The sequence below is a fragment of the Malus sylvestris genome, chromosome 11 (genome assembly GCF_916048215.2).
Source record: "Malus sylvestris chromosome 11, drMalSylv7.2, whole genome shotgun sequence".
NCBI lineage: Eukaryota > Viridiplantae > Streptophyta > Magnoliopsida > Rosales > Rosaceae > Malus > Malus sylvestris.
The window spans coordinates 36,765,137-36,790,487 of NC_062270.1; the positions used below are offsets into that span (position 1 = coordinate 36,765,137).

Below are 25,351 nucleotides of genomic sequence, written 5' to 3' on the forward strand. Positions count from 1 at the left end.
TATGAAATTACCAGTTTAACTCTCTAATTAAAACAAAACATGAATAAGAAATATGGGGCAGAAATGTAATTTCACACAACCAAATTTTGTTTTTTTTTTCAAAGCCTCACCTACATGTAATTCTAACATATCTCTAATTTAAAAAAAAAAAAAAAAAACTTCTGACATTCTCTATCACTCCCTTCCTCTCTCCTTCTATTAAAAAAAAAAAAAATTTCTCACACACTTTGTGTGTGCCCATATGCTAGTGTGTGTGTATATATATAGATATGAATAGTTTTATGTTTGTATAGTTCTTTTGTTTGAGACACGTTGTGAATATAGAATGTTACTTTACAGCGAAAAGAGTTGGAAATAAGTTGTTAATAATAGATTACCGAGAGAAATAAGTGATTCTTTGTCATAATATGCATATGAGATTATTGCGTTAATAAACACCAATTTAAGTACTTAATGTGTCACTTAGTTTTTTTTTTACTTGTAAGTGAGAGGTTTTAGGTTCGATTCTGGCCAAATGCGTATTTGAACCATATAATTACTAACTCATTATGAGGTTTAGACAACTCTCTCATGCCTTAGTGTAGATAATCGTTTATTAAAAAAAAAAAAACTTAATGTGATAAAGAGAACATAAGTTGGAAAATAAACGTTGGGTTATATAGAATTGTCATTGATTAACTTATTTCTTAAGCCATTAAAAATTGCTCATTAAATTTTTCTTTCCTGGATAAATAGTTTGCTCGTTGTGTTTTGAACGAGCTCCATCTCATGATATATAGAAGTATTAAGAGAAAAAGAAAGAAAAAGTTGAGAAAATAAAGAAAAAGCAACGTACAGATTAGGCGCCTTTTGTTGTGAAAAGGTTGAGAAGGATAAGATCAAAGTTTTTCAGTCTTTGTCATAAGAATAAACACTAAAAGAAAAAACAAGAAAGGTCTATGTCCACGTACCATCCAGTGACATTGTATAATATCCACATGAAGACTTTTTAGGTCAATGAATCTTAATGAGCAGAAAATTTTGTAATTGTTCATTATTCAAGCAAATAATTTAAGTGTTATAAAATAGGTGAGGGAATACGAAAAAAAAATATCATTTTCTCCATGTGTAATATGATATTTGGTGTACCACTTGAAAAAATATCTTCTCAATCAGCGTTGTCTCCTACAAAGAAAATTAACTATGCATGTAAGAGAGGAAAATAACTTATATTGAACAATTTTTTTTATTTATTAAACAAAGCTTCATATAAACAGAGCTTTATAAAATTTACGTTGAATCATATATTAATACGTGTAAATTTTTCTTAGCGTGATATATATTATTATATTAAAAATATTGAAAAAAAAAATTCGTTCCATCTAAACTGCTCACAAATGTGCGAGGAGAAATGTTGATTAGAAGGTTGGAATTCGGTTTTGTGGACCCCACGTCTATTTGCTATAAGTATCAATCAATTTTTCACTAAATGTCCCCAAACCTAACCCTATGCCCATGAAACCTCCAAAATAAAGTAGGAATTATAAGGCCTAGTGTGGGCACCATCGAGTTGTCTATTGGCAACTTGGCACGTTGTATTCACTCATTCAACCTTACGTCGGGCAAGGTAGCTAGGCCAATTAATTCCAATTGGATTTGAGGGATGTTAGTTTAATAGCACAGTCGAGCTCGTTTCTTTCTTAGGGATTTTCTCACACCCCGACCCTAGCTTCAAAGGGATTTTTTTAGTGCGTTGAGAATATGATTCGGTACATCAAGTATCATAATACAAATATTTAGATACATGGGAAAAAATTTCTACCACTTGCATTATGACACTTAATGTACCGAACCTTTTTCCTAACACAATGAAAATTTTGCCTGGGTTCGTGGCGTAAAAATTTGAAGTTCTTATTCGTGGCATAAAAATAAATTGAATCAAATTTCTTAGAACTATAAACTATTCTTGACGTGCAAGTCAGGATTGAAAATTTCGATTTCCACCAATTCAGTTTTTGTTGGAACAAAATTATGATGAAAATTGGAATATATCTTAAAATTCTCAAATGGGCTTCGGCCGCCTAACACTAGAACGGGCTTAGTCGTCTGTACTGTTCGGGTCAGGAATTTTCGTCGAGGATGTTTCCTGGCCAACAAGCACACAGCTCCCCGGGAGGTTGGCGCCGGTTGAGGGCTGCTGTCGAGCTTCTGCTTCACTGTCGAGCTTTGTCGGGCAAGCTTCGTCGGGCAAGTCTTATCGGGCAAGACTTGTCGGGCAAGGCTCGTAGGCCTTGAGGCTCACAATCAAGATTAACTTTTAGGTGCTCAGGCGTGCCACTGCCATCTTCAGCATGGCAGATGTAAAATGGATGTCGAGTTTTAGTTATATATATGTATATACCCGAGAAACCGTGTTAGTTATAACAGGTGCCTTTGTGGGGCCTTAGGTATAAGCCTTGAGTCTTCCTATCAAACCAAACCAGTGCTCGAACATATCATATTTGTTTTTGTGAGTGCAGGAGTCTTATAACTATTATACTTCTGATTAACCGAGTCCGAGAGGTAGAATGAACCCAAATAGGTGCCTTCGTAGGGCCTTAGGTGTAGGCCTTGAGGCTTCCCATTAGAATTCGTTCTTATACTCAAACGTTCTAGATCGCAGAACGGAATGAATCCAAATAGGTGCCTTCGTAGGGCCTTAGGTGTAGGCCTTGAGGCTTCCCATCATAATCCATTCCATGCTTAAGCGTTCTATGATAATCATAATATAATAGAAATAAAACTAAGAGGTAGGTCGATTACTTGCGCCCCAAGTAACTTCGGACTTCTCGTTTATCAAGGACTGTCGTGGATGGGTTAAGTCCACATAAGGTTCTTTTTTATGCCTTGAGGCCAAGGACTTTTAACTGATCAGATTTGCATGCCCGAGGGCTTAGGACTTGGATTTGGTTTGAACACTAAAGATATATTCAAATCGGATCCAAGTACTGAGAAAGCCTTTTAATAGTCATCTTGCTAGAAATAACTTGCATATAACTGGAAGTATACAACATATTGCTAGGCTAATGAATGAAAAGACAAAAACAAAGAAGGTCGGGCAAGGTTTAACCTTATCAGGTAAGGCTGATCGTCTTGCAGGTTCCTATCTTTGTAGTTTTGTCAAGGGTCTGAAAGCTTAGAGAGAGAGAGAGAGAGAGAGAGAGATAGAGAGATTACAAAAGATGAATCGATACTACAGCAAGGTTGAACAGGGTAGCAGAGCTATTACAAAGGTTTGAAAGAAGGTTTAGCCCGCGATGGATGAAGGCTTGTCCCGAGAGGGATGAAGGCTTGGGCTGACTACAACTTCATTTTGAAGGCAAATCTGGCTTTGAGCAGAGTTTGTGCTTGCATTTGTTTGTTTGATTGAGTGTCCTTATTCCTGGTTTCTCTTTCTTCTTATATAGACAACTTGGCTTGGCCTCATGTAGCAGCAGCCTTGCCCGAATGCGGTTTGAGGGTGATGACTCATCAGCTATTTTACATGTAATGCCACCATAAAGTACTTTATGGGCTGTGTAGCTGGTCAGTCTATACCACTTGGCCTTTGGGTAGGTGAGCAAGTGGTCTTCATGAGCTGCACCAAGTCAGAAAAGGCATTTTCTGCTTTTCTGGGTTTTGGCCGGGCCTTGGTCAACTATTCCTTCAGGCCTCCTTTTGGGCCAGCTCATTTCTTGAGCCCAAAGTTAAGTTTTGATCCAAACAGTGTCCCCTTCAATTGATATTTAACCTGGAATTCCAGGCGCCAATATTAATTGAATATCCGCATGCGTGTATATCAATCTTTTGGAACTTGTGTTTTCTGTGCCCCTTGCTCTTCTCATGACCTTTGAACTGTCCTGTGGGCCCTATAAATTATGGCTCGGAATTTCTTCTGTCAAGCCATCAAATCCTCTTCGGCCTTCCCTTCCATCTTCCTCGAGCGTTCTTGTCTTCTTTTAAAAACTGAGAAATGGGTTCCTCAGGCTTTGAGTGGAGTTTCCTAAAACTCCCTTTTCGTGAGAAAAAGGGTTTTCATCAAATGACTGCTATCTCCAACACCCTTGGTCGAACACCCCGCTATCTCCAACACCATTGGTCAGGCGGTTTCCTCTTGAAGGCTTGTCTTCCTCCTTGTTACGGTGATAAGTCGGGCTTCACCATCACATATGGTAACGGTCCTGTCTAAGGATCCTCTACTAGGCTCATGTTGGCCGCACAACCCGATCACCTGATTGGGTTCTATTCATGAAGATATCGGAAAACCAGCTGAAAACACCACCATATCCAGAGATAATCAAATGTAATACGTAGGAATTGAATCTATTGTTAATTTCACCAATTTGTCGACATGAAATAAATATTATTTCAGCAACTTTTGTCTTTCTGTCTTCTTTGAATGGTTGATGAACAAACACTGCACATGAAACTCCCGAAGCCTACTTTACTTTGCCCCCTCTTCAATTTAACAATCTCTAACATCCCATAATGTAGGACAATATTTTTTCAAGAATTTAACATTAATGGGATGTTTCTGCCCATTTACTTCGAGGTCCGCTAGGTAGTATCCTCCTTTATCCAAAACTCGACTAATAATGAAATGACCTTCCCATGTCGGGCTCCATTTTCCAAAGCCCCGAAGCTGAGCTCCTAGCGGGAGGACTGTTTTCCATACTAAATCTCCCTCTTTGAAAGACTTTATCTTCACCTTTTTGTTATAAGCTCGGGCAACAGCTTTCTTTCCTTCCTGAATCTGGTTCAAGGCTTCAATTCGGGCTACATCCAAGTCTTCAATTCCTTGACACATGCCTTCGATGTATTCTTCACTATGTAACCCAAATTGGTTTTGAATTCTAACAGAACTAACATTGATCTCCATATGGAGCACTGCATCTTGCCCGAAAATCAAAGCATAAGGAGTTGTCCCTGTTCCTGCCCTCTTGGAAGTTCTGTATGCCCACAACGTATTCCCCAGCTTTTCATGTCACTTTTCTGGACTATCTATCACCATTCTTTTGATAATGTTGACCAGGATCTTGTTGCTGGCCTCTGCCTGATTGAGGATAGTACGGACTGGACTGGATCATCTTTATTTTGTACTTGCTTGCAAACTCTTCAACTTCTTTTGAAATAAAAGATGGCCCACGGTCCGTTACTATAGTTTCGGGCACCCCGTATCTGTGCAGAATCTTGGTCTCGATAAAATTCTTGACTGCGGCTGAAGTTATGGATTTTACTGCCGATGTTTCCACCCACTTGGTGAAGTAATCCATTGCTACAATTATAAAAGTATGCCCTTTACTAGAAGTTGGATAGATTTGCCCGATGAAGTCCATCGCCCACCCTCTGAAAGGCCAAGGCTTGACTACTGGATTTAAAGGTACTGAAGGCACATGTTGGAGAGGTCCGTGCCTTTGACATTCTTCACAACCTCGGGCATAAGACTTGCAATCTTTTTCCATGTCGGGCCAGAAATAACCGTACCTTCTAAGCAACCATCTCATCTTTGTCCCCGCCTGATGTGCTCCACATATTCCTTCATGTACTTCGGCCATTACTCTCATGGATTCTTCTTGGCCTAAGCATTTTAATAGTAGCCCATCTGGAGTTTTCCTTAGTAGGTTCGTCGCCCATAAGACATACTTGGTTGCTTGCTGTCTATTCTTCTTACTTGTAGGCGAAGAGGGATCCTTCAAATGATGAATGATAGGTGACCTCCAATCTTCTATCTTGGTTTCTAGAACCATTATATCCAGACTGAATCCCCTTTCTAAGATAGAAAAAAGGTTTCTTTTTTGGATCTCGACATCTACCCCATATTTTCTTTCCTGTATTGGCACTCCTGAGGCTAGTTGTGCCATCTCGTTGGCCGCTAAGTTGGATCCCCTGGGAACATGATTGACTGATATCTCAGAATCCCAGAAACTCAATAATTGCGTAGCTGCCATGTGATACCCCGCCATAGTGATATGTCTGCACTTGAACTCACCATTTAGCTGGTTTATTACCAACTCTGAATCACCAAAGACCTCTACCTCTGCTGCCCCCAAATCCATCAGGATTTCCAGACCAATTATTAAGGCCTCATACTCTACCCGATTATTAGTATTTTCTTGGTAGTCTAGGAGAAATGAGTAATAATGATAAACCCCTTAAGGGTTTACAATCACAATCCCAGCTCCTGAAGCCTTCTGAGTGTGAGATCCATCGAAATACAACTTCCAAGGAGTGATCCAGAGACCAGTTACTCTTCTTATTTCTTGCTGGACCTTATCTTCTTTGCCCAAAATATCTTTTCTTGGTGGGATCCAAATGCTAGTAACCTCCAGGCTTCCCGGGATATTGATTACCTCACTTTGAGATTCTTGATGCTCGGTCAGGAAGTCAGCAATTGCTTGGCCTTTGACTGCCCTTTGGGGTACATATTGAAAACTGAACTCTGATAATGCTAGAATCCACTTCCCAATCCTTCCTGTTAGCATTGGCTTTGACAACATGTACTTTATCACATCTGTTTTGGCGATGATGTGTACGTGACAGGGCAACATGTAATGCCTTAGCTTGCTGGCAGTAAAATATAGAGCCAAGCATAATCTCTCTACTGGAGAATATCTTATCTCTACCTCGGTCAGAATTCTGCTGAGGTAGTATACGGTCTGCTCCTTCCCGCCTTCATTATTTTGGGCTAGCAAACTTCCGATTGACTTTTCTGAAGCAGAAATATACAACTTTAAGGGCTTTCCCCTTTGAGGTGGCACCAACACTGGTGGAGAAGTTAAATATGCCTTGATGCTGTCAAAAGCCTGTTGGTGTGGCGGTCCCCACTCGAAGTTTTCTTTATCTTTCAATCTTAGTAGAGGAGTTAGCGGCTGGATCTTGCCTGCTAAATTGGCAATGAATCTCCTCAAGAAGTTAATTTTGCCTAGTAGCCTTTGGAGTTGTACTTTATTGGTGGGTGAAGGTGACTCCATTATTGCCCGAGATTTGTTCTTGTCCACTTCCACACCTATCTGATGCACTAGGAATCCCAAGAAGTTGCCCGCTCTCACTCCAAATGCGCACTTATTTGGATTCATCTTCAATTTGTGGATCCTCATCCTTGTCAATGTTTGCTTGAGGTCTACTAGATGATGCTCTTCTGTCTTAGATTTTACCACGATGTCATCGATATATACTTCCATGCTCTGGCCAATCAGATCGTGAAAGATGGCATTCATTGCCCTTTGGTAGGTTGCACCAGCATTCTTGAGCCCGAATGGTATGACCAGATATTCATATGCCCCCACATGACCGGGACACCTAAAAGTTGTTTTATGTATATCTTCTGGAGCCATCTTTATCTGATTATACTCGGCATTTCCATCCATAAAAGATAAGACTTTATGTTTTACTACTGCATCTATGGATAAATCGGCCATGGGCATGGGATACTCATCTTTCGGTGTGGCACTATTAATATTTCTGTAGTCAACACAACATCGTACTGCTTTTGTTACAGCTTTTAAAACGGGTACAATGTTGGCTAGCCACTCCACATATTTGGCTAGTCTGATAAAGCCAACTTTTACCAGTCTTTCAATCTCTTCTTTGATCTTTTCTTCTATCTTCTTCGACATCCTTCGTGGTGCTTGCTTAACAGGTTTATATCCCTCCTTGATGGGCATTCTATGTTCCACCAAGGTTGGATCTAACCCTGGCATCTCAGTATAATGCCAAGCAAAACAGTCTTTGAATTCTTGCAAAAGGCAAATAATCCTTGCCCGATAATCAACCCTCAATAAACCACTGATCTGTATTGGTCTTGGATCATCCTCTGTTCCTAGATCAATAATTTCCAGAGGATCCTGGACTTCTGGTGGTGGCTTATCCGGTTCTGCACACAAAAATTCGACCAGCTCCAGGCTCTCGGGCAAGTCGTCTGGCCCGTCTAGGTCATATATGCACTCGGCCATTTGAATGGCCCTATCCAGTTCTTCTCTGCAAGATTCCTCCTTGCTTTCATGCTGGCTGGTTGAAGCTCCCTCCTGCCATTCTTGCTCTTCCTTATCCAAGAGCTCCCTTTCTTGCCTTCTTCCCTTCCCATACACCAACAGTCTTTTAATCAGGGATCTGACTGCCATTACCTGATTTTTCTTCTTTTGTTCAGTCATTGATGGTGTAGGGGATTTGGGATGATACAAGGTCTATCCCACTCCTCTTTAGTAAGGAGCATTCCTTGTTCCAAAAGCTTTTGGGCCGTCACCTTGGTAGGGCGGCCGTTCTTATCAGCTCCTGAACATTTCAAGATTCCTACGTTGGGGTTGTAGAAACTTTCTTCCGCAACATTGGCTGTGGGGAGGAATGGCCGTGATTCGGCCTCTACTATCTCCCAAAAGCCTGGTCCTTCTGTGCCCGCCTCATGATAAACAACTACTTGTTGATGAAGAGTGGAGGGTATGGCCAAACTTTGGTGGATCCAATCTCTTCCGAGTAAGGCCCCATAAGTGGAGGTGCAGTCCCCCACAAAGAATGCCAGCATTATCTGTTTAGATCCCAAATCCACTTCTAAAGGCAATATCCCATGAGTCTTGGTGATAGCGCCTGAGAAGCTAGAGACCGTGAGGTCTGTGGGAATAAGATCCTCCGTGCCTCTTCCCATTTTCCTCATCTGCTTGGCTGGTAACACATTAACAGCTGCTCCTCCATCAATTAGAATTCTTTTGAAGGGCACACCTTTCAAGTGAGCTGTAACATATATGGGCTTCAGATGGTTGGCCAGCGAGATGTTCGGGCGGTTAAACACCATCTCGTCTGTATAAATCCTTAGAGGACCACTTTTGGATGTTTCTGAAGATTCGGCCTTGCCAGATTCTTCTTCTTCAACTACCTCCACATTGACATGTGCCATCATTGGCTCAGTTGTCAAGTAATCACCCTCCATAGTAGCGGGTTGATCAGGTCTGACACCAAACGTGGCGGATAATACATATGCCATGTTGACATGGAAATTATTAGGCTCGAGCAAATCTTCCTTCTTGCTCCCAATCTGGTCCATGAATTCATCCAACCAGGCCATCGCATCGGCTGGAAGTAGTGGTTCTGGTGCCCCCCTGTTGCTGTTGATTCATGCCCGCATACAGTGTTTGTTTTGGAACTTCACCAAAAGGATCCACCAATGGCAAAGAAGGTGGTCTCCTATCAGATGAAACAGTTCCAACGCAAATAGGCTCTAGCTTCCACCCAGGGGTTGGCACCATGATCAGATCTTCTTGAGCTCTCCTCAAGATCCTATACTTCCCAGGGTGTTGGTTCTGTGGCACGTGATTCCCCTCGCCTTCTGTCTTACTATTGGCCTTTTCTACCTCTTTCTTACTTCTCCAGCGGAGCTGACTCCTTCCCCTAGATGCTGTTTTCTCCAACTTTTGATTTTTTGAGGCTTCGGATGTTGCGGGGGTCTTCAGGGAATTCATGTAGGCTTTATGCTGCCTTTGAACCCTCCTGACCATGGAGGCTCCCATTGGTTTGGTAGGCTGTCTGTTCTTTCCGACTATGTACCATTTTCGCCCCAGGTGGGCAGGATTTCCTTTTCTGACAGGATTGGTTATCCCATCAATCCTCTTGATTTCCCTCCCCATCTGGCCATATTGAGGATGATCTGCACCCCTCCGTATTTTGGCCTCCATATCTTCTGCCTCTTTAGAAGCTTCATGGTTTCGAAATACTTCTGACAAAGCTTTGGGTTGGGAATCACCTCCTAGTTGTTGAAAAACGCTTCGGGAAGTGTCCTTTTTTGTTGTCTGCTTGATCTTTTCGCGGGCTTCTCTCCTTACGTCTTCTTCCTTCCTCCTGATCAGTTCATGATCAATGAGGATTCCAGCTGGGGGAATTTCGAGCTCACACTCGCATTGGCACTTATTACACATAACCATCCCCTTGATTATTGCTACTTTTGGATATTCGGGCGATTTGATCATCCCTCATGTAGGTTTTTTAGCCAGTCTTTCTTCCTCTGCTTCCCTTGTGATCTTTTCTTTTCCTTTCTCCGCCCATGCCATATTGATCATATTTATAGGGGCATCCGAGAAGGGAACTGCAGGTTTGGCCATCACCATATCTTCTGGCTGGCTAGCTTTAAGTCTTTTTCCTTTGGGAGGAACCAAGTCTGTATCGTTTCTGGAGCCTGTGAAGGTTTTCTCCAATCTTTGCAACATTTGCAACAATGTGGTTTGCAAATCTTCTGACATTTTTGTCATATATCTTCTGATCAAAAAGGGGAATCCCACCGGGCGTGCCAAAACTATGTTCGCGTCAGGAATTTTCGTCGGGGATGTTTCCTGGCCAACGAGCACACAGTTCCCCGGGAGGTTGGCGCCGGTTGAGGGCTGCTGTCGGGCTTCTGCTTCACTGTCGGGCTTTGTCGGGCAAGCTTCGTCGGGCAAGTCTTATCGGGCAAGATTTGTCGGGCAAGGCTCACCGGGCAAGACTGAAAGAGAAGGACAAAATTAACTTTGAAAGGTGCCTTTGTGGGGCCTTAGGTGTAGGCCTTGAGGCTCACAATCAAGATTAACTTTTAGGTGCTCAGGCATGCCACTGCCATCTTCAGCATGGCAGATGTAAAATGGATGTCGAGTTTTAGTTATATATATGTATATACTCGAGAAACCGTGTTAGTTATAACAGGTGCCTTTGTGGGGCCTTAGGTATAGGCCTTGAGGCTTCTTATCAAACTAAACCAGTGCTCGAACACATCATATTTGTTCTTGTGAGTGCAAGAGTCTTATAACTATTATACTTCTGATTAACCGAGTCCGAGAGGTAGAATGAACCCAAATAGGTGCCTTCGTAGGGCCTTAGGTGTAGGCCTTGAGGCTTCCCATTAGAATTCGTTCTTAGTCAAACGTTCTAGATCGCAGAACGGAATGAATCCAAATAGGTGCCTTCGTGGGGCCTTAGGTGTAGGCCTTGAGGCTTCCCATCAGAATCCATTCCATGCTTAAGCGTTCTATGATAATCATAATATAATAGAAATAAAACTAAGAGGTAGGTCGATCACTTGCGCCCCAAGTAACTTTGGACTTCTCGTTTATCAAGGACTGTCGTGGATGGGTTAAGTCCACATAAGGTTCTTTTTTTATGCCTTGAGGCCAAGGACTTTTAACTGATCAGATTTGCATGCCCGAGGGCTTAGGACTTGGATCTGGTTTGAACACTGAAGATATATTCAAATCGGATCCAAGTACTGAGAAAGCCTTTTAATAGTCATCTTGAAATAACTTGCATATAATTGGAAGTATACAACATATTGCTAGGCTAATGAATGAAAAGACAAAAACAAAGAAGGTCGGGCAAGGTTTAACCTTATCAGGTAAGGCTGATCGTTTTGCAGGTTCCAATCTTTGTAGTTTTGTCAAGGGTCCGAAAGCTTAGAGAGAGAGAGAGAGAGATAGAGAGATTACAAAAGATGAATCGATACTACAGCAAGGTTGAACAGGGTAGCAGAGCTATTATAAAGGTTTGAAGGAAGGTTTATCCCACGAGGGATGAAGGCTTGTCCCGAGAGGGATGAAGGCTTGGGCTGACTACAACTTCGTTTTGAAGGCAAATCTGGCTTTGAGCATAGTTTGTGCTTGCATTTGTTTGTTTGATTGAGTGTCCTTATTCCTGGTTTCTCTTTCTTCTTATATAGACAACTCGGCTTGGCCTCCTGTAGCAGCAGCCTTGCCCGAATGCGGTTTGAGGGTGATAACTCATCAGCTATTTTACATGTAATGCCACCATAAAGTACTTTATAGGCTGTGTAGCTGGTCAGTCTATACCACTTGGCCTTTGGGTAGGTGAGCAAGTGGTCTTCATGAGCTGCACCAAGTCAAAAAATGCCTTTTCTGCTTTTCTGGGTTTCGGCCGGGCCTTGGTCAACTATTCCTTCAGGCCTCCTTTTGGGCTAGCTGCTTTCTTGAGCCCAAAGTCAAGTTTTGATCCAAACACGTACACTAGTTGGGTTTCCATTTCCCAATACTTTACCCCTCCAGATTTTTTATTTTTTCTTCAACCCGCAACCAATTGGAAGTTTTTCTTGATCTAATAAGAACTTCTTGTGCCTTGAAATTCAAGAAAATGCAAAAAGACTAATCTATTTCTCTTATTGAATGAACAACAAAACATTCAACCCTACCATGTACAGCAATTCAACTTAACTTATCTGCAAAATCTAGTTCTGGGATGTGACCAATTTGCTCAATTACTATAACAATGTGTTTCTGATCTGGTTATGAGCCAGCATAGATGTTCCATGTCATGCTGAGTTGTTAGGACTTGGTATTACCGCTGTGCTGTATTTAGGCTTGATTCTTGCATACTTGATCAACGTATAATTGTACGTAGTCACCATGATTCTTGCATACTTATTATACACATACAACTCTGTATTGACAAAGTTATTAGTTGCAAAGTTAATGAAAGAATGATTCACAGTGTGCTTGTAACAAATACACATTTACCGTTTGTGTAATTCCTCAAGTTTTATTCTTTCTAAAGAACATTGGACATTTTCCTTCGGTTTTAAAGTAAGAAAACCAGTTCCTTCTTCCTATTTAATTCCCTGACCAAAAGTAAGCATTTTCTGTGATAAATTAGCGTTTTACCTGTTTGGTCTCATTTCTATGGTTGCTTTTCCTTTTAGTCACAGTATAGATGCGTAATAGATATCTGTTAATTTGCAACTAATCTTTGAAACCCTATTTTCCGATGAAGCACAGAATTCTAAAAGCCCTAAAAGCCCAAGATTTGCAAGGAACACTCCCAGTAGAGCTGGTAAATCTCACCTATCTTCAAGAAATGTAAGCACATTTTTACCCCTCCAAGTTTACATTATTTAAAAGAAAATAACTATGTGTCGTGTAAATGGTTTATTCTAATGTCATATATAGCTTACCTTTATTTTTGTTGTCAATGAGACAATAACTGGTTTCTTTCTTTCTCCTTCAGTGACCTCACCCGCAACTACCTGAGCGGTACCATCCCTCCAGAATGGAGCTCTCTTCCACTTCTGAACATGTACTGTCTTCTCTCAACACTACCTGGCATTTTTGTGTTTGATGTTCATGTCATGTTCTTATTGCTTTATTTGGTCACTCCAATGTTCTTCAGCCATTTCTTTCTTAAACTATGAATCTACTACATTGGGTTTTGTTCATGATGATGGGCTTCCGTGGGCATGAGGTGTTTGAATCATAAATATTGAATTGAACACATGGGGGTGTATTGACGAACATGTTAATGTTATTGATCCTCTTGCTTGAAAAAAGTGATCTTAAGACTATAGTTTTTTATGCAGATCCCTTCTTGGAAATCTTTTGAACGGTTCTATCCCCAAAGAGCTCGGAAACATCACCACCCTGAAGAGTTTGTGAGTGTTGATTGCGCATTGGTTTCTTGCTTACCCCATTTGATTCCATGGAGATCCTTAATGATGTTTTTTTAATCAATGGAATTGAATTTGTTTGTATAGGGACATCAGTTTCAATAATTTCTCTGGACCTCTCCCTCAGGAGCTTGGATCTTGGGTCAACATAGAAAGATTGTAAGAGTCCTTTTCAAATTTTACCGTGTTAAAAAGTATTTGGATTTGGAGTTTTCTTTCTTGTAGACAAATTCTGGATGTTTTCACTAGTAAATCATCTACTTCTTTATCATTGATATAATGGTTATATCTATTTCGTATTTAGGCTGCTTTCCTCAAACAATTTTACTGGGGAGTTGCCAGAAACATTTGCAAATCTTACCAAAATAAAGGACTTGTAAGTTTCTGTGGTTCTTTCTTCTTAAAGGTTTCCCGAGCACTTATACATTTTTTTTACTGCTTTCTGATACTAATTCGTAATATTTTCCCTTTTGTCCAATCATTATGCAGTCGGGTTAGTGACAGTCACTTTTTCGGGCAGATACCTGATTTTATTGAGAACTGGACAAATCTTGAAAAACTGTGAGTGTTTTTCTTTTATGTGTCATCTTTCTGCTATATGATTCTGAATATTATCTCTAATTCATATGTTATGACTCGTTGAAACAGAGTGATTCAAGCTAGCGGTTTGACAGGGCCAATTCCTTCTGGCATTTCTCTTTTGACAAACTTGACTGACTTGTTAGTATATCTCGTCTCTATTTATAAATACAAAACGATTAGCGAAATGTGTAGTTTATGTTCATGGCCCAATTTTAACGTGCAGGAGAATCACTGACTTGAGTGGACCTGAATCACCCATTCCTTCGCTGGATAAGATGAAAAACATGAAGACACTGTGAGTTAATGGTTCCATGACACACAATTTCTGTCTGTACCAGAAATCTTCTGTAAACTCAAAGCTTTGGTGTCTGTTGCAGGATATTGAGGAATTGCAACCTTATTGGAAAGCTACCTCCATATCTTGCGCATATGACCGAATTGAAAACTTTGTAAGTACAAATGTATTCGTCCCTATTTTTTTCCGTCTTCAAATAAAAAATTTCTTCTAGATGTGATTATACTCTAGGATTATTGAAGTGACTTAGACGCTGTTGGGCGGACTTTATGTTTCTGTATTTATTAAGAGAACATCTCTTGCAGATGTCATTTCCCTTTCTGCAGAGAGCACATCTAAACTGCATTTGCTATTTGTTTGTGTAGAGACCTCAGCTTTAACAAGCTGACCGGAGTAATTCCAAGCAGCTTGGCTAGTCTACCAAAAGTGCAATATATGTAAGCAATTGGATTGACCAATCTAGTCTTCCTTACATGAAATTCAAGCAGACATTCTTCAATGGTTTTGATACACCCCAGCCTGACAAGCTGGAAGGATTTCCAATCAGGATTACTATAATTATGAGTCACGGGTTATACTGCAATAGAATTTAGTTTATTCATGCAATTAACTGACACAAGGTGATCACCCTTAGATGTGTCTTTCTGATGGAAGTACTGATCTAATGCACTCAGAGTTGGCAAACTCAAATTTTCAAACCTTTATAAAGAAATTCCTAAGAATAAACACTATATTCTTTACTGAGTTTTTCTGTATTCTTTCTTTTTAGATTCTTAACTGGAAACTTGCTGACTGGACCTGTACCTAATTGGCCGAAATACAAAGTGTAAGCTTCTATTCCAAATGCTACTCTTTAGTTACTCAGGAAATTTATGCTGTTTTTTTTACTAAGATAGATATAAAACTATTACATCAAAAACTTCATTCGAACCATGTTAATGCCTACCTCTTTCTCCTCACCCTTGTTCCCTTTTGTACTGACAAACCACATCTGGAAAAGAATTTGTTTATGCTTCTTTGATTCTGGTTTATGAAACCTCAATGAATATGAGGACTGCAGAAGATGATTAATACTGAAAAAGGAGGATGAAGAAAATCACACAGAGAATGTATGTCCTCGCTGCTCTGCAGAATGCAGCAGTGGAGAATCCTTCTTCATTCAATATCTCTCTCTCTCTCTCTAACATACAAGTCGTGCAAAGAGAATTTTACCGTTAGCAAAGCACAGCTGGATCCTTAGACATCACAAAGTGATCTCAGCCACACATCTAACTATTTTTGCATTATTTGCCTTACATCTTTGAACCTCACACTTGGCAATATTACAACTCAAGTGAATACACAATTAAGCTCATAACTTATTTCACTAATTCTAATCAGCTAGAGACTTACAATTCAACAGAATTTGCATCATATCTCTTTTTGTGCAGTGATCTTTCATATAACAACCTCACCATAGAGGATGCAAGTTGTCCAGCCCTAAGCAACACGTAAGAATGTCTCCATTAGCTTGAAGTTAATCTGTTTGTGTTATGTGGAGCAAAGCTTAGATTAACTTTTCATTTGTGTTAATTTCTGCAGTAACTTGTTTGCAAGCTCGTCAGAAGGCAATAGTTCGTAAGTTCAAATTAACCGTCTCAAAGCATGCACCTATAAATTTACTTTGGTTTCCAACGGTGTATTCTGTACTATTTTTTTTTCCCTACTTCTTCCATTTATGATTGCTGACATTTTCTATACCCTGAATTACTCTATCAGGAGAACTGTTTCATGTTTCAAAACTTCAGAATGTCCAAAATGTAAGCCGGGTTTCTACACAAATAATTACCTTTATTTTTTCGGTTCATTCTTTTTTAGTTTAGCCGACCCCACTTAGTGGGAAAAGGCTTTGTTGTTGTTGTTGTTGTTGTTGTATTCTTTTTTAGTTTTCCTCCTCAATGCCTACTAATCTCCATTTTCTTTTTTCATAGATTTGTACTACTCGCTCCATATAAATTGTGGTGGGACACAATTTACTGTCCCTGGAAAGAAAGATACACTATATGAAGCTGACACATTTCTAGATGGACCTTCATCATTGTACCAGAGCACAACAAATTGGGCAGTAAGCAGCACCGGTTCCTTCATTGATGATGACCGCCCTAAGGACACCTTTATATGGCGTAATGAAACTACACTCTCTATGGCCAATCCTCTACTGTACATGAACGCACGCCTTTCTCCCATCTCTCTAACTTATTTTGGGTTTTGTCTGGGAAATGGAGACTACACTGTAAAGCTCCATTTTGCAGAGATAATGTTTAGAAATGGCAAAACATATAAAAGCTTGGGAAGGCGCATATTCAATATTTACATTCAGGTAAGTATCGCATCCACTTCCATGTATACCAGTGAATTATTCTAATTTTCAGCTAGCATTGTTTATATTTTGGTCGATTTGAATGTTAACTTTCACATTTATGTTCATGAAATGTTAAGCAACTAAATTAGTATATATACATAAATATATTGAAGGGAATCCTAGTGAAGAAGGACTTCAATATCATGGATGAAGCTCGTGTGTTTGGTGATGTAGTCATAATGAACTTTACTGCTCCTGTAACTAATAATACATTGGAGATTCGTTTATATTGGGCCGGGAAAGGGACGACAGGCATCCCTGTTAGAGGAGTCTATGGTCCTCTTATTTCAGCTATTTCAGTAGACCCAAGTAAGTTTTCAATGATCTGACCTTTGTCTTATTACTATGCGTCGACCATATGCATTGATATATCTACTAAATTAAGAGATCCGACTTCAGCTCTGCAAGGTTCTTCAATATTTCCTTTCCCTTGTATTTTCACAAAAATGCTTCTGTGCTTTTCTCCTGTTTTACATAGTTTGAGCCAAGACTTGAAATACTCTTTTAAATTTTCTTATCACATAATATGCTGAATTTTCTAGGCGACGGTATGTGCTTTTAAATACAACAAAATTCAACTTGAGGATTGTTTGTTGAGGAAAAACTTAAGAGTACAGAATTCTAACACAAGTGTTGGAGACACAAAACAAGTGAACAAATTACTTGTATTACACTCACAAAATATTGCAACACACAAACTCTCAAAGACACTCTTTAGAGGCAATGACCTCACTCATTTTCTAAAGACAAACTCTAGATCAGTCATACTCCTCACAAGACTACTCTGACTTCTCACTCTCACTTGGTTGCCCGCTTCTTCTTGGTTGGTTGGTTTATTTCACAACATCACACACCTATTTATAGGCATGTATGCCGACTTCACTAGCACTTTCTAGTGCATGTTCATGCACACACTGCACCGACATATGACTTTTCATAATAGCCACATATTGTAGAAGCTGCTAGAACTTTCTAGCACATGATTATATACACACACCCACTGACTTAATAGGATAATGCTAGAATTATCTAGCATATTGATACGCCTGCATGATGCACCGTCTTTAGTGCTAGAATTTTCTGGATTTGTGTAGAATGGGCTGGGGTTGGACTGTTTTAACATTTTTAACTATTTACATGAAAATAATCCAGTTCACTTAAGGGAAACATATAATATTTACAACCATCCGAAGAAAGTTTGTTCGATGGATTACTTCATATACTATCTACTTATTTAAGGATGCCCCAAGGACCGGGTTCAATCTTCTGTTTCTGTGTGCATTAGATAGCTGGTTGAATAATCCACTCTCATATCAATTACATTTACATTTACTCTAATTTAAGCTATATTCTTTCTTCCGACAGACTTTGATCCCCCGCCAAAACCTGGTGGAAGTGGCGTGCCTACAGGTGGTGTGGTTGGAATTGTGGTCGGAGGAGTCTTCATTATACTACTGATATTTGGTATTCTTTGGAAGAGAGGTCTCCCAGGACAACAAAAGACATTGGAGGATGGTAATAATTTGCAGTTTATTCTGTTATACTGGTTTTTCTTTTTGTTTCTCCATTACTTTTTCTTATTGAACTTTTTTCGTAACTAAGAACAATATTTATGCTATTTTGCATGGTTCTCATGCATATTGACGTGCATACACAAAGACAGTAATTATTTAGATATTGAGCTTTTTGGCCCTTTGATGTTGCTATAATATATTTATCGTCCAAACTCATGATGCGGATTGCAGAGTGTCTGCCTATAGATCCAATTACTAGTTAAATTCTAGAAGCACAAAATATTAAGAACTAAGAATACTATCGTTCTGAAAGTTTTCTTCGACACAATTTCTTATGAGTTTTACTTGTGATACAGATTTGAAGGGTGTGGGCTTGCAAACCGGTAAATTTACCTTAAAGCAACTCAAAGATGCCACAAGCAACTTTAACAAAGCCAATAAGATTGGTGAAGGTGGTTTTGGTTCAGTTTATAAGGTATTCTTCGGAGCTGATATTTATTTATTTATTACATTTTTTTCTAATTTGATATTGTCTGTTCAAATGAAAGTTAATTTGCTTTATATAGTGAGGCGAATTTGACTATCTTTCTCAAATGCAGGGCGTTCTAGCAGATAACACCGTAATAGCTGTTAAGCAGCTTTCTTCCAAATCAAAGCAAGGGAATCGTGAATTTGTTAATGAGATTGGCATGATTTCTGCTCTGCAACACCCTCATCTTGTCAAGCTCCACGGATGTTGTGTTGAAGGAAATCAACTATTGCTTGTCTATGAGTACCTGGAAAATAATAGCGTCGCTCATGCTTTGTTTAGTAAATATCAATCTCGCTTGCCAAAAGTTCATTTCATTCATACAATGGGCATAAAAGATCTTATGCACTAAAAATGTCCTTTACAACTAACTTTGTTTAATTTGGCAAATTGAAGGGGCAAAAGAAAGTCATTTGCAGTTGGATTGGCCAACAAGGCACAAGATTTGTATTGGTACAGCAAGAGGTTTGGCTTATCTTCATGAAGAATCAAGATTGAAGGTCGTTCATAGAGACATCAAGGCTACTAATGTTCTGCTTGATAAAAATCTTAAACCGAAAATATCTAACTTTGGATTGGCCAAGCTTAATGAAGAGGATAATACACACATTAGCACCCGTATTGCTGGAACTTAGTCAGTCCCTACACTTTTATTTATCTTCTTATTCTCTTGTTTTGATCTTCTTCAACCCTTAAAAAAGAAGATAGAGCAACGGAAAGTCTCTAACTTACATAATTTCCAACCTAACAAAATCCTTGTTCAAGAAATTTCAAGGGCAGATTTGTTCTTTCAATATAGTTGGGTTAATGATTTGATTTCATGATATTGCAGTGGATACATGGCGCCCGAATATGCAATGCGGGGTTATCTGACTGATAAAGCAGATGTCTATAGTTTTGGTATTCTTGTATTGGAAATTGTTAGCGGGAGAAACAACACAACTTACCGGAAAAAGGAAGAAAGCTTTTATCTTCTTGATTGGGTAGCATGAATCTACTACTTCCTAATTTCACTTCAAATTTTCTTAATATGCCTTATACGTATGAAAGTACATTTGAATCGATGAAGTTTAATCCAAAGACAGAATTCATATTGCCTTTGATGCTTCCATTTTTTGTAGGCACGACTTCTAAAAGATCAGGGGGATTTGATGGACCTAGTTGATCCAAGGTTGGGATCAGACTTTAATAAAGAGGAGATGATTGTTGCAATCAATGTGGCTCTCCTTTGTTGCAATGTTACTTCGACAGCTAGGCCTACCATGTCTTCGGTTGTGAGCATGCTTGAAGGAAAGGTTGTTGTTCATGAGTTGGTCTCGGATCCAAATGCCAAGAGTATTGAGATTGATGCAATGAGGAAACATTTTCAATCTAGTTTTGGAAGGGGCACGGGAGAGAAACATATAGAAATGGAGTCAACTGAAGGGCCATGGACTGCTTCGTCTGCGTCTGCTCACGATCTGTATCCCGTCAATCCTGATTCAGATTACTGGAAGAACAGAAGCGATATAACTTGAGCTGCACAGTTATCAGTTTGACTCAACCTTGGCACACTCAAACACATCAAATAATAAATCATTTGTATTTCCTCTATAACTATTTGTTGACGTGAGTCAACCATATAGTTTAGGAATGTGATCATGTGATTGATTCCTTGTATAATTCGGATTCTTATTTCCTATTTTATGGGACCTCTTGAACAACTATTTATTTACCTCCTAGAGAGAAGGATACGTACAATTACACCTTAACTTTTATGTCGGTATCAGAGGATGCTTCGGCCCGTCTCTTTCCAAAAACCCTTAAAAACCCCCTCAAGGCATGCAACTTGCATCAAGAATTATTGCTGGTGTTTGTCACGAACCGAGAAATCCAACGTCTGTGGCTTTGGAATAAACAAAGCTACAAAGTCAAAAAAACATATCAAAATAAACCTACAAATCAGTCCCTGCAATGACTGAAGACAGAAAAACAAAAACCGGTGAGATAATTCCCATGCAAACTATGTCTATTCAAAGTGAGTCTACCAAAATCAGCGGCCTTCCATTCAGATTTAGATTGAGCGACTCGAATTTCAAAGTTTAGTCGAAGATGATGGAGGTCCATGCCTCTGGCCTTGGCAAACTGGGGTATTTGACAGGAAAAACCCCTGTTGTTGCTGAAGACTCGCCTGGATATACAAAGTGGGTCAATGATCACTGCTATAGTACGAGGATGGTTGTTGAAAACCATGAAGCCCCACCTATCGAGTCTCTTTATTGACTTGCCGACAGCCAAAGATGTGTGGGAAAGTGTAACCCAGATGTTTTACGACAATTCAGACGAGTTCCAATATTGTGAACTCAGGTGTAGGGCTACGCGAACTAAACAAGACGGTCGTCCAGTAAATTTGTACTTCACTGAACTCAAAGGAGTATCGCAAGATCTTGATAAAAGGCGCCCTATCAAGATGATATGCAAAGCAGACCTGCAAAGCCGTAGGGAGGAGCTTTCAAAGGACAGGGTTTACGACTTTGTTGCGGGGTTAGATCATGGTTTTGATCAAGTCAGGAGTGAAATCCTAAGGATGAAACCTATCCCTGGGATTGAAGAATGTTTTTATTTGGTTAGACGTGAAGGCCAGAGACAAACCCCTATGCTTGAAACAAAATCTAAAACCACAAGCTCTTCTATGGTGATGATCACCAAGTCCCCATCATCATCATCCTTTCGTTTAACATCCGCGGGAACATCTAGCCCAAATCGCACCCAAGAAGATATTTGACACGCCCCGATCCTGATATTCCTCGAATACCAAGATAGGCACGTGTTGGCCGACACCCAAGGGTGACGAAAGCCATTAATTGAATGCAAATGCTGAGAATAAGGAATAGATAAGGTTTATAAATATAAAAGAATAAAGAATATGCATTTAAGGAACGTGTTCAGAGCACACATCTAATCGAGAATATTAGAAGAATTAACATAAACAATTTGAATGAACACAGAACGGGGTCCTACACCTAGAGGACTCGAAGATACCGATGCGGAAGTGTCTGGATGCCGGGATTGTACGCCTCGATTCTAAGTCCTGAAGGGGGCGCAAAACAAACATGAGTGGACCAAGTTGATATATATATAATAAAACAGTTATCAACGTACTAACCCCCAGGTTTATGAAAACATATATATAATGATAAACATAGGTTTTCCGAATTCTAGCATGATGTGCAGTATCTCAAATCATAATTCATATATAATAATCACTAGTGAATTGTCCGATAACCCCCAGGCCCCATGCCGGCTCCCCGTCTCTGAGCAGACAGTCAGAGGAAAATACACTTCAGGCCCTATGCCGGCTCCCCGTCCCTATGCTAAATAGCCAGAGGAAACACACTCCAAGCCCTATGCCAACACCAAACCGTCGCCCGGGACGGACCGGAATCTATCCCTACGTCCCATAGCAGAAAGGACCACTAGGTAAGTACAAAACCATTGAACATATATATATATATATTAAAAAACAACTTCATAGTATAAAGTCATCCATCATCTATACTATAAAGAGGTGTTCGAAACATGTTCTACATATCATATCGTCATCCATCGGATATTCTATAAGAACATGGGTTATAGGAAAAATAGTAATAATTCAAACTAGCCTTAGTAAGCATGTTATCTCAAAACGTTTCATAAAACGTAATCATTAAATCATGTCTTTCATGTATGCATTTCTACTATTAAAACATGCTTTTGAAGGGGTCCACTCACAGTACTTAGCCGCCGAAGAGTCACGCAAACTAACGAACAAGAAAACGTCACCAATAATTGCCCCTAAGCACATAAATGGTCCAATTAATAAAACTCTATTTTAACAATTGAATTGGGAAAACGGACTTCAAAAACGGGTCCAGGACGTCGAAATTAGCCTAGGAGAGATCCTGGACGAAAGCCAGAATGGGCTTGGGGTTTGGGTTTTAATTAAGCTAAAGGGACTTGGGAAAAGGGCTGAAAGCCCACTTTACAATTGGCCCTAAGGCCTTACTTCCTAAAACAGAAAATAAATAAAAACCTTAAAAAGGTTTCTTGGGTTTGACTAATGGGCTACGGGCCCTAAATTCCTAATGGCCCGAAGGCCTTTAAGGGTCCTAAAACAATTACAATTAAATAAAATAATTAAAAGTAAAATAGGCTAGGGTTTTGGGCTTGGCTCCCCAAACCACACGGGCCTAAGGCCCGCTTAGCATGGAACCGGCCTGGGAGGCCTGTCTCGCCGGAGCACCACCACCGGAGCTTCACAGCTCCGGCCGACTTCCACACACAACCCTAGACTTCGATCTAGGTACCAAAACGAAGAGCAAGACGAGGGGAGTATTTCTATACCTTCCTTTCGTCGTGGAATGGACGGAGATGGCCGGAAAAACCCCCGAGGTCGCCGGAGTTGGGTGTGCTTACACCCGGCTTCGATTTCGTCCTATAACCTCCAAAAATCACGAATTAACTCCAATTAAACCTCAATCTCGCAAGAATCAAGGACGAAAAGAGAGAATTAGGGGCTTACCTAACCGGAGATTGAAAAATCTCGCCGGAGATCCTTTTCCGGTTCTCTGGGGTCGCGGGAACGAGAGGGAGATAGAGAGAGAGAGCAGGACGCGGTGATGAAGGGTGATGGGCTTCCTCGCGCGGGGAGATGGGTGCGTGCATGTGTGCGCGGTGCAGAGAAGAGGGAGAGAAGTGAGAGATGAGAGAGAGCCGAGAGGGAGAGACAGGAAGAAAGAAAAGAAAAACAGAAAAGAAGAAGGAGAAATTGTTTGGGGTGCTGCCAAGTGGCAGATTTAGAAAGAAAGGGATCCATTTTCAGATTGGGTAGATAAAATGGGACAAAATTGATATAATTAAAATGTTTTGGGGTAATTACATACATATATTTTTATAATTAGAGGGCGGGTGTTACAATATTGACAAAGATAAGCTTCACTGCAACCACTGCAATGGAACAAGGCACACCGAAGAAACTTGTTTTGAAATACACACATACCCAGAATGGTACTGGGAAAAAATGAAGCAATTGAAGGCCAAAAGGAGGAAGTCGGGCCAGGCTGAACTGGTCGAGAGACAGGACCTGGATCCAACGGGATTAAAGGCCGAAATGAAGCAATTAATGAGCAAATGAATATCTAAACTGGCCTTAACAATTTTCAGCAATAAAAAACATGTCCCTTTATCGAAGTTGCATAAATTACAGAACCTTGGGATTAAGGAGGAATAAAAAGCCCAAATTCCAATCAAGAAAAAAAAAATTGTATGTAAATTTAAGCTTTACCTATAGATTGGCAGCAGCAAAAGCATACTGGATCCAACGGGAGCGAGAACTGGATGCCCAGCCCTTGACACGTTATCGAGTGAGTTTAGGGATCTGGGTTTTGTGTTTGCCGTTGAATTTTGGAATGATCTGGAGAAATTTGGGTTTTAGGGTTCTAAGGATTTGAGTGAACCGAAACTGATTTGGATGAGCAACTTTTGGTTTCGATTCGCGGTGGAGCAAGGATGAAGAGGTGGAGGAGGTAGGAACGAAAGGGTGAGAAAATTTGGATAGGCGGGATTCGGTTTCGTTTCGAATCAGGACAAGACCACCGAGAAACCTCATTAGCACTCCACGCGTGCAAAAGGGTTTTTCGTCTTTTTACTGTACCAACTTGAAATACACAAAGGCAAATTGAAGATGGGTATTTTCGTCTTTACACCGTCGCTTATGAACAATGTTTTTTCCATGGCGCTTTAGTATATATAACTAGCAAAGAATGTTCAAGAGCAATGCTGCGGGATTGAAAATCATACAAAAACTTTGTATCTAGTACTATTTATATACAAAGGATAATACTTTATGTGTATTACATACTATTTACATACAAAAGATTTGATAGTCCTATTAAAAATCACACAAAATCTACAATCTGACTGAGTTACATACTATTTCCATACAAAATCTACAATCTGATTGAAATACATACACTTAATATGTGCGTACCCCTCTTGACCTTGAACTCCCCCTACATAGTTTACAAAATTTACAGATTAAATTAAATATAAAATCCAACTTATTAATTAATTATCAAAATCGGAAAAAAAAAATTAAAAGGGTCAAAAGAGAGAATAGGAGAGGAGTCAAATACTAAAAAATAAAAAGAAAAAAACGAAAATAAAATCAATAATAAGATTACATAAGCACATTCAATTTGATGATTTGGAAATTAAAGCAAAGGCCTTTGACCTTCTACGTAGGCCTGGTGTAGACATTGAAATTTCGGTGGCATAAATGTTAGCCATTGCAGTAAGATTACATTTGTAAACATTGAAATTTTGGTGAAATAAATGTTGACCATTGTATTAAAATTACAACCTTCATTCACTTCACCTACATCATACACTAAGTTCACCTACAACATCCACCAAGTTTCACCTACAAACATCCACCAAGTTTCACCTACAACATCCACCAAAATTCACCTACAACATCCACCAAAACAAATGGATGGTGGTGATTCGTTCCCAAAGCCTATAAATAGGCTCATCCATCAAAGAATCAATAAACCAATTCACAAATACATTTCTCTACTCCCAAAATGGAAGAGAATACTCCCCACACATCCAAAAT

General features: G+C 39.8%; 2 protein-coding genes across 8 annotated transcripts in view; one reads left to right on the forward strand and one right to left on the reverse strand.

Moving 5' to 3' along the window:
* LOC126589991 (probable leucine-rich repeat receptor-like serine/threonine-protein kinase At3g14840) overlaps positions 1-20,468 on the forward strand; it is a 97,655-nt gene extending 77,187 nt beyond the window's left edge. The window contains exons 1-22 of one of the 3 annotated variants that reach the window (XM_050255458.1): positions 12,704-12,812; positions 12,961-13,029; positions 13,310-13,381; positions 13,484-13,555; positions 13,701-13,772; positions 13,886-13,957; positions 14,045-14,116; positions 14,202-14,273; positions 14,356-14,427; positions 14,639-14,710; positions 15,043-15,099; positions 15,704-15,763; positions 15,855-15,890; positions 16,032-16,072; positions 16,244-16,632; positions 16,788-16,983; positions 18,040-18,189; positions 18,545-18,663; positions 18,788-18,998; positions 19,114-19,351; positions 19,550-19,700; positions 19,839-20,468. In XM_050255458.1, the coding sequence (XP_050111415.1) occupies positions 12,721-12,812; positions 12,961-13,029; positions 13,310-13,381; positions 13,484-13,555; positions 13,701-13,772; positions 13,886-13,957; positions 14,045-14,116; positions 14,202-14,273; positions 14,356-14,427; positions 14,639-14,710; positions 15,043-15,099; positions 15,704-15,763; positions 15,855-15,890; positions 16,032-16,072; positions 16,244-16,632; positions 16,788-16,983; positions 18,040-18,189; positions 18,545-18,663; positions 18,788-18,998; positions 19,114-19,351; positions 19,550-19,700; positions 19,839-20,234 (2,781 nt within the window). In that variant the 5' untranslated portion in view covers positions 12,704-12,720 and the 3' untranslated portion in view covers positions 20,235-20,468. Of the gene's footprint in view, positions 1-12,703; positions 12,813-12,960; positions 13,030-13,309; positions 13,382-13,483; positions 13,556-13,700; positions 13,773-13,885; positions 13,958-14,044; positions 14,117-14,201; positions 14,274-14,355; positions 14,428-14,638; positions 14,711-15,042; positions 15,100-15,703; positions 15,764-15,854; positions 15,891-16,031; positions 16,073-16,243; positions 16,633-16,787; positions 16,984-18,039; positions 18,190-18,544; positions 18,664-18,787; positions 18,999-19,113; positions 19,352-19,549; positions 19,701-19,838 lie in introns of those variants that run through there. The other 2 variants (XM_050255456.1, XM_050255457.1) reach the window with 2 other exon arrangements.
* A 2-nt stretch (positions 20,469-20,470) lies between these two features.
* LOC126590000 (uncharacterized) lies at positions 20,471-24,328 on the reverse strand. 5 transcript variants are annotated; one of them, XR_007612013.1, is made up of 5 exons: positions 23,258-23,494; positions 23,080-23,170; positions 22,468-22,530; positions 20,745-21,787; positions 20,496-20,619 (listed from the first exon to the last, which is right to left on the reverse strand). XR_007612013.1 is itself a non-coding variant. In XM_050255474.1 (5 exons), the coding sequence occupies exons 1-5, from the start codon at positions 23,398-23,400 to the stop codon at positions 20,558-20,560; spliced, it is 408 nt and encodes a 135-aa protein (XP_050111431.1). In that variant the 5' UTR covers positions 23,401-23,494; the 3' UTR covers positions 20,525-20,557. The 5 variants fall into 5 exon arrangements, 3 of the variants coding, with proteins under 3 accessions (XP_050111431.1, XP_050111433.1, XP_050111432.1); XM_050255474.1 differs by having other exon boundaries at positions 20,525-20,619; positions 21,739-21,787; XM_050255476.1 differs by lacking the exon at positions 22,468-22,530 and having other exon boundaries at positions 20,525-20,619; positions 21,739-21,787.
* Between the last annotated feature and the right edge of the window lie 1,023 nt (positions 24,329-25,351).